The sequence below is a fragment of the Crocodylus siamensis genome, chromosome 1, assembly GCF_052110815.1.
Source record: "Crocodylus siamensis isolate JL-2025a chromosome 1, ASM5211081v1, whole genome shotgun sequence".
Classification (NCBI taxonomy): domain Eukaryota; kingdom Metazoa; phylum Chordata; order Crocodylia; family Crocodylidae; genus Crocodylus; species Crocodylus siamensis.
The window spans coordinates 303,356,238-303,370,068 of NC_143395.1; the positions used below are offsets into that span (position 1 = coordinate 303,356,238).

A 13,831-nucleotide genomic window follows, 5' to 3' on the forward strand; every position below is an offset into this window, starting at 1 on the left:
GAAAGGGCTGGCAGATATCATTGCATTCCCCTGGGCAAAGATATTTGAAAATTTGTGGCGCCTGGGTGAGGTCCTGGAAGAGTGGAAAAGAGCTGACGTGGTCCCTATCTTCAGGAAAGGGAGGAGGGATGACCCGGGGAATTACAGACCGATCAGTGTCTGGAAAAATCCTGGAGAGAATTGTTGAGGGATCTATCAACAGCAGACTAACAGAAGGCAAGCATCTGAATGCCAGCCAACATGGCTTTGTGACTGGCAAGTCTTGCCTGGCCAACCTCATCTCCTTCCATGACCAGGTAACTGTGCCCTGGACAAGGGAGATGATGTGGATGTCATATATCTGGATTTTAAGAAAGGCTTTGATGTAGTTCCCCATGGTTAAGCTGGGGACCTGTGGCTTTGATCATCTTATGGTCTGATGACTAGGTAATTGGCTACAGGGTTGGACCCAAAGAGTACTAGTTGAGAGGAGCAAATCAATGTGACACAGGGTGACCAGTGGAGTCCCTCAGGGCTTGGTACTTGTGCCGGTACTCTTTAACATCTTCATTAACGATCTGGATTCAGGAGTCAGATGCGAACTGGCAAAGTTCACAGATGACATGAAATTATGGGGGGAAGGCAGTCACACCTCAGGACAGGCTGAGGATACAGGCTGACTTGGACATGCTGTCATGTGGACTGACCAAAACCTGATGGCCTTCAATGTAGAGAAGTATAAGGTGCTGCACCTTGGCAGGAAGAACCTTCAACATACTTACAGGCTCAGCAGTGCTGTGCTTACTAGCACCATGACCAAAAGAGACTTGGGGTTCTTGATTGAGCACAAGATGAATATGAGCCACCAATATGATGTTATAGCTGGCAAAGCAAACCAAACTCTGGTGTGCATCCACTGATGCATCTCAAGCAAAACCAGGGATGTCATCCTCCTGCTTTACCCAGCCTTTTGGTGAGACTGCAGCTGGAGTACTGCATCCAGTTTTGGGCCCCCCACTTTGGGAGGGATGTGGAAAAGCTTGAGAGAGTCCAGAGGAGAGCCACTCATATGATCTAAGGCCTGGAGGGCAGGCTGTACAAGGAGAGGCGGCGGGGCTTGGGACTCTTTAGTCAGGAAAAGAGAAGGCTCAGGAGGGACTTGGTAGCAGCCTACAATTATATAAGGAGTACATCTGTTCACCAGAGCTCCCCAAAGAATAACAACATCTAACAGCCATAAACTCCAGGAAGACCGATTTAGGCTAGATATAAGAAACAAGGTCTTTATGGTGTGAGTGTCCAGGGTCTAGAACAGACTCCTCTCAGAGGTGGTGCAAGTACCTACTTTGGACTCTTTCAAAAAACATGTGGATGTTTTTCTTGCTGGGGTCACTTGATCCCAGCTGACTTCCTGCCTATGGCGGTGGGGGCTGGATTCGATCTCACAAGGTCCCTTCCAACCCCTAATGTCTATGAAATCTATGAAAACACCTTGCAGTTTCATTTGCTGAATCGTTCCAATTGCTGAATTCACAATATGCAAAATGGAGGGAAGGCGTGATCATAGGCTGACTTGCATATGATGTCATGATGCTGCTTGGCTAGTAGAACCAGACAAGCTTTGCCTGGAAATCAGGCTCTCTTAATGTCTTGATCTCTGATTTGTCATTAGAGTCCTTCCCACTGATGTCCAGAATGTTCCCTGAGCTTTTAAGTCAAATTCAGTCTTCAAAATTTATGATTATACGAGCCAAGGAATGTCACTAATTAAAATTTAGGCTTCACTTCAGTTAAAAAGCAATGTGCATCAATCCTCTACCTCACAGGAACTGACCAAATACAAGGACTGGAAGAGGGAAACAGACAGTAAATGAGGTCAATAAAGAAGGGCATGTAAATTAGTGGGTCTTTTTGACTAAAGACATCCATCTTTTTAGACTAAAGACATTCATCCCTCCACTAGATTTCAGAATTTGGTAACACCCATTTTAAAAAACTAATATGAATATGGTATGAATATTATAATATAAAAACATTATTTTATTAATGAATGTGATGTTAACACTATTGCTATATTATAATGTAAGTAGAACAGTCATCCCTTCAAGGTACTCCCCCAAATTCTGTCTAGCCCTGTGAATGTTTGCTCCCAGAACAGTATCTGGATTCCACACACATGTGGGTCCAGGTTACCACTAGGGACTGGGAACTAGCAGGGCAGTGTTTGGCTTTGTTTACCCCAAGGGTGATCCACCCCTGAACTCCAGCCCTGGGGCCAAAATGGACATGCAGCTGGAAGGGATGAGGGTCAGGCTGCACAAACATGGCACATGATGGGCCCTTAACGTATGAGGCTTGGATAGGAGGGAACGGGACCCCTTTTGAGACCGTCTGTACCTGAGGGGGAAAGCTCTTCTCAGAGAAATATGACTGCAGCTGTTCCTCCAGGGTCTCAGATGCTGGGAGCCAAAACTACCGCCTGCACTGCCTCCCCACCAGCCCTGGGTGTTTGCAAAAAACTGGGGAATGAGCTGACCTGAAAAATGCATCTTTGCTTCTTCCCATCTGTCTGTGGTAGAGCATGCTGCTCAGAGCAGCCAGTGCAGGAGCTGTCAAAGGTTGGAAGAGGAAGCTTATCCAGGGGACTCTGGGGTAGGCAGGGTAGGAATTGAGCAGTGCACTCACCTCCTTGCACAGGGCCAGTATTGAGGCACCCCAACGGGATCTTGTGGCACCCCATCATGCTGCAGCTTCCCAACTGAGAATCACGGTTGTAAAGAGTGTGAGAGATGGGAGGAGAGATGCTTTGTTTGCAGAGAAATTTGTTTTGGTTGTATTGCCAAAGATAATGTTGAGAACCCAGGCTTTAGGAGCAATAGGGCTTAAACCGAAAGGAAGGATTGGGTTTTTTTGTTTGTGTGTTTTTTTTCTATTTACTTAGTCTGAGTTGGTATTTAAAAGGACTTTATACTTTTTAATATCTTGGTATTTTATTTACCTGCAGGTGAGTTCATTATTGGTCGTGTTATTAAAGCCATGAACAATAGCTGGCATCCAGAATGCTTCTGCTGTGATATTTGCCAACAAGTGCTGGCTGATATTGGATTTGTCAAGAATGCTGGCAGGTAAACCCTTGGCCTCTTCTGTACTGGTGATGATAAAGGCTTCCCAAAATCTGTAGCTGACCTTATCTCAACTTTAAAAAATGACAGTAAAGGGAGTGAATATAACTGAAGTGTCTCTCTTTACACGTAAGGTACCCTTATGGGACAAGGATTCAAGAATGCCTCGTACGCAGAGAATGCAGCACAAAAAGGAAATGTCAACATTAAGAATTCTTGATTTTTTTTGTTTTTAAACACTTAGAAAATGCCAACAAATGAACCACTTCATCTCCAGACTTCCTACAGGGTCACCTTCTGGGTATATCTTTTACTTTAGGTCACTTGGGTACATAATAAGGGGAGAATGTTTTGATAGTGTGTTTTGAGTATTCAGTAGATTCCATTAATTCTTTCATGTGGGATGTCAGATACTTTCTGGTGTGATTCCAGTAGCTAATGCTTCAGAGACACAGGTGCTGTGATAATAGCCACTTCAGCAATTTCTGTACACATCTACCTAACACCTCTCTGGGGTTCTCTGAGTACTTCTTCAGAATGAAGTATGTGGCTGCAATCAGGGCTTTTCATTTTCTGTTGTTTATTTCTTCATTATGGAGTTCACCCTTATATATAGGAAAAAAGCAATTGTTTGGTTTACTCACAAATATTCTGGTCTTATTTACAGGCTTTTCTTTCCAAGCCACCTTTTCCAACTGCCTTTTCTTTCTAACCCACCATGGTGCAGATTCTGATGCCTTTATCTGATTTGGGGGCACTCCATGAGTAGTCCAAATAACTTCTGCAGGACTCCTCTAGGAGGGAGATACTGTTCAGTGTGAGTGAATGTTTCAGAGTCTGTCACTAGGGCCTGTACTCTTCAGTAGTATGTTTTGGTGCACATGGGCCATTCCATTGATTTCATCCAGTTAAATTTAAGCTTGTCAGTAAGTATTGGCAGAATGAGGGCTTCCAATCTGAACTTTAAGATTCACAGAGTAAAACCAGTCAACAACACAACATTTTAGCACATTTTAATTCCACTTTTTTGACTAAACACAAGAGAACAGAACAACGATTCCATCAGTGAATGGAATAAAATTACCTTTACTTATCTTAAGCATGATTTACCACACAGGAAACCCATAAAGGTTTCTATGTCTAGCAGACAGCTGATTGAAGTGAAGTTTGAATAGATATTTTATAAGTAAAGTTCCCAGATATCTTTACTTACTGATACTGTTTTTTTTCCTTTTCTACTGTTTCTAGGCATCTTTGCCGCCCTTGTCACAACCGGGAAAAAGCGAGGGGCTTGGGGAAATACATTTGCCAGAAGTGCCATGCTATTATTGATGAACAGCCTCTCATCTTCAAGAATGATCCTTACCATCCAGATCACTTCAACTGTGCCAACTGCGGGTAACTGCATTCTGGAAAGGGAGAAATAATTAAGAAATGCTAGTTTTATTTATTTTGCCTATTTGCATTTTAAAGTGCAGCCTTGAGCACCCTATGCTAATAGTGTGCCTCCATGTCCCCTCTACAAGCTCAACGTGTGTGTTAAGCATTGAGTCTGCAAATGCCTGTCAGCTGATGGACTGCATCTTTTTAGCTCAGATAGAAGATGTTCGTGTTTCTGGATTCCAGAAATCTGGGAAACAACTAATGGGTCTAAATGAAAACTACAGGACAAGAAGCTAGCAGGGGAGAGGTGGTGGCTATACGTATAGTCACAGTTTGCAGCTGTAGACATAGATAAGGGTTTCACTAGGGTGAACATGACCATTTTTGGTTACAGTTGAGAAGACAGAGTGAGCAGATATAATGTGATTGAATATGGGGGGTGGGGGGAGAGAGGTTGAAGGTAAAACTGAAGTTGCATTCCATGGACAAGTTTTGAAAAAAATGGGAGGAAAAGTCGGAGAGAAATTAAGAGGGAAGAAAAGAAGTTCATTTTGGAATGTAACTGAGTTTTAAATGGTGGCAGGAAAATCGAGGAGGAGATAAGAGACTGGACAGAAGCTTGTCCACCCTACAACCCATTAAAGAAATCCAGTCAATTGTAACAAGGAGAGTGGCTAACAATTAGGACAGGTTACTTGTCTGCATGGTAGGTTCTCCATCACTTGATATGTCATCAGACATACCATCAATATTTGGGAGACCCTGATACATGTACAAATGAAAGCTCAATAGCAACCAGCTATAAAGTTAGTACACATTTTCAAGCTGGTTGGAGTTTTTTATGACATGATATGTACTTTGCATGTGTAGCTGGTCTCAAGATAATTGCTCAGTTAGCTGGTTAACTGTGCAATACCTCTAACCTATAGAGGGGGCCACAAACATTCATTGGTATGACACAATATCGGTCATCACTATGGCCCGAAGGAATGAAAAATTAGACCACAATATCCAAAAACAAAGCCAGTACTGCATAGCAAGTCCTTTTTTAAGTCATGGTAAATTTGGAAATCCCAGTTAGTTATCTGTTTTTCTGAGTTTCTTGAAAACAAATGGGAAAAGTACAGTTTTCTTCCTCGCATATACCTGATTTGCTGTTTGGCTGCTTTTACTTCTTTTTCTGTCTTTGGCTGCAGCAGCCTATTCTTGACTTCAGGACTGAGATACATGTCTGAATTTTGCAGACTGCTGTGACAGCTGCTAGAAAGCTATACAACACTAGTATGGATCTTGATGTACTTCATAAAAACTGTGGATTTTCAAAGTGGCCTCTGTAACAGCTGGATGGGAGAGGTATTCCTCATCCCAAATAGGCACCAGACAGAGAGAGTGCATAACAGATTTTGGTTTTTTTTTTAACATTAGACTCCAGTGTAGAACAGCTAGCCACAGCTTTTCACTGAGGTACTGTGGTTGGAGATAGTAGGAGCTATAACACAGGCATACTAGTTGTTTGTAGCTGGACATTCAGGAAGTAGGAAGGGAATTTCTCGTTGGAGATATATAGGATAAATAGACAGGAAAGATCAGTTGAAAAAAGGATCTGTAATCCTAAAGCAAGAGTAACCAAATCATATCATCTTGGAGTGCCATCAGCTTTAAAGTTTATATTTTCTCAATGACATAACTATTCAGATTTATCATCCAGGTTACAAAGTAACACTAAGAAACATAGCTGAGATCCTGTGATTGGAAGAGAATAAATATGACCATGAAATATGAGTGCATATTTCTTTTTTCCTTGAAGCTTGGTAGGACATGGAGCATTAATGGAAACACAGATGATTGAATATTCTTTTTCTCAGTTACATTTGTATAAATCCAGAATGTGTCAACTACAGTTGATTTACTTTAGTAGCACTGGGAACTGAATTTACTCCAACATGCCTATAGTTTGCAAAATGATCTTGTGACATGTAAGCAAATGAGAAAACTACCATATATTTAAAACAATTTAATGTATGATACTTAATGGTTCTGAGTTGCCAATAGAAGTAGTTAGTCCTGAGGACAAAAGCCCCAGAACCAGGCACTATGTTGTAACTCTATTTTTGAGTAAGACAATTATTTACTGTAAATAAACCTTTTAAAATAAATTCATAAGAGTAAATCCTGTGCTTAAGAATCCATATTAGTGAAACTGTCTGTAGTATCAGCTCTTTGTATTACTCGTCAATTAATTTTTCAACAGGAAGGAACTTAGTGCTGATGCCCGAGAGTTGAAGGGAGAATTATATTGCTTGCCTTGCCATGATAAAATGGGTGTTCCTATCTGTGGAGCATGTAGAAGACCAATTGAAGGACGCGTAGTGAATGCTATGGGCAAACAGTGGCATGTGGAGGTAATCCTCAGATAGTGTATTGTGTTTTACAAAATGGTAGTCTGAATATACTTGCTTGGATTTTGTGAGTTAATGTTAATAAAAAGGATCAGAACATTCTACAAAATAGTTTGCCGTACATTCTACATTGTATCTTTTAATTGTCATCATACGTGCAGCTCCTATTTAAAAAAATGTGCTGCTTTGATATTTCTTGTACTTTGAGTGAGAATTATGGAAATTTCTGGAAGGTCTCTGGTAGATCTAAAAAATCTCTCTTGAAACTAGAAACTTTTAAGTGCAAATATAGACAAAGAAGCAGGGAGATGAACACTAAGCAAGAAACTTTGTAATAATGTTTCAATAAGCTAGCTTCATGATATTAGTTAGTCACATCCAAAACCTTTTCAGTTTCATATTTTAGTGTATTTAGTCCATGAAATCTGAAGTGCCAGATCTTAAAAGAAGCAGTATTTTATGTTTACTTGATCTTAACGTTAAATTTCTAAGGTCTAAGAAGGAACAGCTAAGAGACTTTCCTTTACTAATCCTGACCCCTCATTTGTGTATTTGTTTCCAAAAAAATTTTCATTAGCACCACTAATCTGAAGGTGATTTGTAACATTTGCTTTACAGCATTTTGTTTGTGCAAAGTGTGAAAAGCCATTCCTTGGTCATCGTCACTATGAAAGGAAGGGCTTGGCATATTGTGAAACCCACTACAATCAGGTGAGGTTGCATTTTGCATTTGTCCACTGATAAATTCACAATTAATCAAATTGTTTTATTGGTAGGAAAGAAATAATAATAGTAAGGGCCCAGTGTGGCCATTTCACAACTATTTGTGTGCATCTTGTTCATAATTGTAATCTTGGATATGTTTTTGTCATTCATATATAAGTATTTAAATGCTTTTCTGGAACTGATTTAAGTATTTCAACAAGATTGTAAGACTTATTACAAAGTATGCCTGAGATGGTTTGCAGTTCGCTTTCAAATCTATCATTACTACTGACTTAGGACTGCCCTGAGCTTCCTGGTGTTTGCAAGGTTTGTGCATCTGTTCAGTGGTACAGATGACCTCCAATCTTTTCCAAGAATCTAAAGAAAATCTTGTTACTCAGTAGCAGGGGTTTAACACTAGGCCTTAAGAGCTTGGCTTTCCTTACAGCTATTACTGTCAAATGACAGAATTCTATATGAAGATGTGCTGTGCCGCTCAGCTGGTAACTTTTTCATCTCCCAAAGCTGCAAACACCAAATACATTTGTCGGAAGACACCACCTAGTGACCACTTTTATTTTTGTACATGTTTATAGTTGGTCCTTCTTTCCACAGATCAATTTATTTTATAGTAGAGTCATAATGTCACTACAGCCGTGATGGTCCAGGAAGTGTACGAGAGACAAGGATTTTTTGTGGTGCCTTTTATTGGACCAGCTGTATAATTGGGAGAGTGGTTGGACAGGCTTTTGGCCATCAAGTGCCCTTCCTCAGGTTCCCTGCATATCCATGTTAAGCTTCACATAACTGGCAAGATGAACAGACTACATATATTTTCTGTTTATTCTTTTCAAATTAATTCACTACAACTATTTGAAGCACAAGCAACTTGAAAAGTATCATGTGCATAACTTTTTGCAAATAAAAAATAAATGCTATAGTTCTAAAGATAGTTTTGATGGATTGATGATTGAAATACTGATAGTTCTAAATATTGATGATATGTAAAGGATAAATGCCATAACCTATAGATGTTAACAAGTATATTTGTTTGCTTGGCCCAAAAGGAACTAGCTCTTGTAATATAAGTTTTTATAAAAACAAAAGCAAAAAGACATGGGTATTTCCCTGCAATGCTGGTAATAGAAACATCAAGACATGGTTATAGTCATGAATGTGAACCTGAAAGTTAAATCAACTATAAGTTAATGATAAAGGAAATTGACTAGCATATTTTAAATGTGCCAGATAAGAGAAATGAAAAAATGAAACAGGATTAGCAGAGTAGAAAAGAAACAGATTGTATATTATTAAAATTGATATAATTTTACAATCTTGTTTGTAACAAAAGGAAGTAGAAAGTGGCTTTAAATTTTTTCCCCAGCATTCTTTTTATCATACTGAGCTAAACAGAGCTGTGTTAATGTCCCTATGCTGTAACATAATTATTTGGTTGTTTAAGAATCTACCCGGGATAAATTCATAGCATTTTTTTCTCCATCTACAGCTGTTTGGCGATGTTTGTTTCCACTGTAATCGTGTGATTGAAGGAGATGGTAAACGCTTCTCTCGTTTCATTTTCTTATCAAATCATTTCACAAGAAGCAGTAACTAAATGAGGCACCAGTAAAAGTGAAGATGTGTGTTTTCTCTTTAGAAGTGATGATTATGTCTCATTATCCGTCTCCAAATTTGTATTTTTCTAAATTATTCCATTTCTCTCATGAGTGTAAAACACTATGGCCCAGTCATGGAATATGATGTAGGCAGACAGTTCCTGCATTTGTTTGGAGCCCTTCTGGCTTTAATGGAGCTCTGTACAGATACAGAAGTTCATATATAGTCATCTCTAAATGACTAGAGCCTAAAATTAAGATTGTTAAAAGTAGGCACCTACAGTTACACATAAGTACCTAGCCACATTTTTCAAAGCACCTAAGCACCATATTTCTATTTCAATGGGAATTAGATTCTTAGAAACTTTTGAAATTCCTATTAGATGCTAACCTCCATAATTAGGCACTTAGGCGGCCTATGGACGTGCTCCCATGCGTTCTAGTTAGAAAACGTCAGAGCAGACTCGATTAATCGAGTCTGTTCCACATTCTAATTAGAACTGGCATCACCACAGTGTCACGTGTATTATACCACCTCCCTCCCCCCTCTCGCCTTTCAGAATAGTTGTGGGGGCAGTTTAACTACAGCTCTTCAAATGAGCTTTAGTTAAAGTGTCTCATGGCTGCTTTTAAATACTCAGGGGTTTAATACATGTGACACTGCAGCATTTTAATTAGAGTGGCTCTCCGGAAACCGTTCTAATTAAAATGCCTCACCCTCATTCCCGAGTATGTGTATATTAAGCAGCCCTAAGTGTACTTAAAAAATCTGGCTAATGCTGGAAAAGGCTAGCACTACAAGAGAGCACATGTCCTAGAACTACAATGGCTGTTTGACAACAAACTGAGACAAGCTGCTGAAGAATTTTGAAGTACCATATTATTCGGATTATAAACCAACTCCTCATTTTCAGGATTAATTTTAGGAAAAAAATTTCCGCTGCATGTAGCTTGAGAACTACAAATCAAACACTTTGAAATCTTATTTATTTTACAAAATCCTAGAGGAGAATCAGCTAATCAAGGGAAGGACCCAAAGGGTTGTATGTACTAAAAATGCTAAACTAAGCTTCTGTGCCAAAGCATTTTGTCCAAGACTCATCATGGTGGGATTTATCCATGTAAGCAATGCCTGCCACTCCTCTGCCACTGTGTGGACAAATTTGGGTGGAACCTTTAAGAGCCAGGCAGTTTGGCCCTTAAGGTTCCACACAAGGATGTCTGCTCCAGCATGGTGGTAATGAAATGGAAGATCCTGTGCAGCACCCTTAAGCTTTGCAGGGGGTCATAGGCTCTGCACAACAGTATTGTATTGATCAGATTATAAATTAACCTCCTGTATTAGTAAAAAGTGATTTATTTTTAGGGGAAAAGTTAAATTTTATAATCAAAACAATGCAATAATACAAAATTAATATTTACCTTACAATACCATCTGGCTGAAGAAGTACCATATACCAGTGTTAGCATCAGCAAGGCCATTACCACTACCTGTGAAATAAGACTTAGTCTTCTTAAGACGAGATCATGTCATGGATTGTAGCATCAGTATAGGGGGAACCCATATATTTTTAATATTATAGAATAATGTATCTATAAAACAACAATGTAGGAGTCGTCTTGAAGGAAATATTCTGTTTGACTTCACTGAAGTGCTGCAAAAAGAAAACAGTTAATTTGGATTAAGTGATAATTAGGTACCTTCATGTTTCTACTGTGTACTGTGTTTCATATTATAGGTTCTCGATGCTAAATTGAGCAGATCGCAGTATGTAATGTCATTGTTCTCTGCACACTTTTAACCATTATTTTATAGCCATTCTTTTATTCCTGAATACACATGCATAATAAAACACTGTATTCAGGAATGAAGTTTGTTCAGTTTTATTCTACCAGAGATGGAAAACGAATGAACAAATAAGGGAGAGGATTACCTGTAACAGGATAGTTGACTGTGTCTCAGGGGGGTTAATTTGAAAAGGACTACCTCCATGAGGGACTGTGTCCGCTATCTGTTGGATAAGGATTACTTAGACAAGCAGTGGCATAATATTTTGGCATTCACTGGACAACTAGCACCCTAAAGCTGAAGAGGATACAGTGCACAACTAGCACCATGTTCCTTCAGAGAGAAATGTTTAATTTATGGCAGCAACTACTGTAAATGAAAATAACTGATTACAACTGCAAAACAGGTTATCTGTTTCATTCTGGGATGCATTTTAATAGAATAGTATTGTCATATGTTTGTGCTACATCTACTAATCAAGCAAGAAGGGGAGAGGAGACAAATTTTGGCACGGGAGAGAGAGAAGAAAAGTGGAAAGAGATAGGAGAGAGAAAAAGGTGTAGGAAAAAAAGAAATTGACAAATGTACAAAGCAACTTTGATCTCAAATCAAAATTAAACCCTGCCAGTGTGGAGCTGTCTCAAAATGATAAATAAAGACCTTGCTAAAATAGAATCATAACTAGTTCAGGGTCAGCCTAAACAAATTGATGCAATTTGGAGACCACTGTCCCAGGTTACCCAGCATTTACCTACAAAATATTTGTGTGTATTTCCTTATCTCCCTTTTATTGTTATGATCATCCCCGGGTTTCTCCTTAATTTTAATCTTTCATCACCATAAGCTCCTCAACTGTATGTCCTACGAATTGTGCAATTTTTTAATTTTTTTAACAAATGCCTCTGTTTATTGAACTGAAAGTAATGTCTTTCTCCCCTTCTCCGTAGTTGTCTCTGCTCTGAATAAGGCATGGTGTGTCAACTGTTTCTCTTGTTCCACTTGCAACACTAAATTAACACTCAAGTAAGTTTATCAGATAGTTTAAGATGATGAAAACATCTGTGATGTTTCAAAATGGGTCAAGGGTCATCTTTAAATGTTGATACATATTGATGTTGTTTAACTGCAGTGGTACAGAAAACAGACAGTCTTTCATAAATGACATCCATGTTCTTCTCTTTTATTACATTTACTCCTTTTAAATCTACTTCTGCTTTCTGATCAGTTCTTTCTTCAGCTAAGATTACTTTATAACTCTTTCGCTGTTCTTTCCTTTGTTTCTTCCTTGCCCTATCAAAAGGGATAAGTTTGTTGAAATTGATCTAAAGCCTGTCTGCAAACACTGTTATGAGAAAATGCCTGAAGAATTTAAACGGCGACTAGCCAAACGGGAGCGAGAAGCGAAGGATAAAGACAAGCAGAAAAAGAAAAAGCCAGTCTGTTTGTAAACTTTTCTTTTCCTCCTCTTACCACCTCTGTTCCTTTCTTCTTTGGTTAGTGTTAATGGATATTCTTTTCATTTTTGCATGTATCTGTGATAACTGAAGATAACACAATGATTAATTTGCCTATACAACTTGAAATCTTTAATACTAATTTTAATATTAAGTTTTGGCCATTCTTGCAAGAAACAAATCTTGTGATATTCCTCTTATTAACACAGCTAGAAAATGTGGAAATTTGTGTTTAAAGCTTCTTAATTTTTTTAACAGATTATGTTAATGCTTCACTACAATGTTCAGCACTCAGGCTTCGACCTCCCAAATCGCCCAAGGTTTCTAAGCACAATTAAGTACATGTGCAAACAGGCATTTGGGCACAGAGTTTGACTATTTACCTGTATATCAAATGTAGTTTCGTGTTTAAAAACCTCAGGGATGCAAGTATAGAGGCTGCATAGTTTTGAGTGGCCACTTAGTACTTAAATTCCTGTTTTTAAAGCTGGTCTTTTTATCAGCTTAAAAACACCAGTCCCTGAAAACAATGTTGTATTCAAATTCTATTTTCCAGTTAAGATTTTTTCACTGCAACATTAATATTGCACTGCATTTTTAATTACTGTATGCTAGGAGCTCTTGTTCTTATCTTAATCTTAATTCATTACCCAAACAGAGGACTGTCTAAATTCATGTATTAGAAGCTCTGTCCAGCCACCTTCTGAATAGCAGTGAACTTATTTCTTACAATTCATATGTTCCTTGTTTTTGGAACCACTTATAAATCGTTACTTCTAAATAAAAGGGTTGCCAGAGTCTCCTATTACAAGCCATCATATTGTTCCAAAGTGACATGAAATCTTGTGAGAAAACAAAAATTTTTTTCCTCCATGGATTAATAATCAGAAAACCATTTCCATTTTTAAAAATACAACAGATAGTTAAAATATAGGCAAAGCAAACTTGAGAATTCAATTTATATCTGGAAAATAGTACTATGTGTTTTAAGTAACCTAATATACTACAGGTCAGAAAATATTACATAGTGCTTTACTTTTCCAGTATGTTTGCTGGCATTTGACAGCAGCATTTCATTATTTTGTTGACACAATAGCACTTCCTGTCTGGACAGATTAACCCATAGCTGTAGGGTTTCTTCTGCTTTCCTCTAAAAGCAGCTGGTATTGCTGATTGCCAGAAACAGGATGTTTAACAAGATGCCCATGCTTCAATCCAGTATAGCAATTTCTGTTGTCTTCATAATAGCCTGTGCCAATATTCAAACAAGATAGGTTTTTACTAATGGAAATGTGAAGAATTTTGAAAATGTATCCCATATCTGTACTAATATGTTTACGATTCATTGTTTAATTATACATCACTGCATGTTGTACCAAATCAG

General features: G+C 38.5%; 1 protein-coding gene across 6 annotated transcripts in view; it reads left to right on the plus strand.

The window, feature by feature from the left end:
- Window positions 1–13,831, plus strand: part of LIMS1 (LIM zinc finger domain containing 1) — a 132,998-nt gene that overhangs the window by 117,296 nt on the left and 1,871 nt on the right. For 4 of the 6 annotated variants that reach the window (XM_090021330.1, XM_090021322.1, XM_090021304.1 and 1 more), the window contains exons 4-10: window positions 2,984–3,104; window positions 4,350–4,499; window positions 6,736–6,886; window positions 7,502–7,594; window positions 9,096–9,144; window positions 11,941–12,016; window positions 12,294–12,486. In XM_090021330.1, the coding sequence (XP_089877456.1) occupies window positions 2,984–3,104; window positions 4,350–4,499; window positions 6,736–6,886; window positions 7,502–7,594; window positions 9,096–9,144; window positions 11,941–12,016; window positions 12,294–12,441 (788 nt within the window). In that variant the 3' untranslated portion in view covers window positions 12,442–12,486. The remainder of the gene's footprint in view (window positions 1–2,983; window positions 3,105–4,349; window positions 4,500–6,735; window positions 6,887–7,501; window positions 7,595–9,095; window positions 9,145–11,940; window positions 12,017–12,293; window positions 12,487–13,831) is intronic. The other 2 variants (XM_090021313.1, XM_090021295.1) reach the window with 1 other exon arrangement.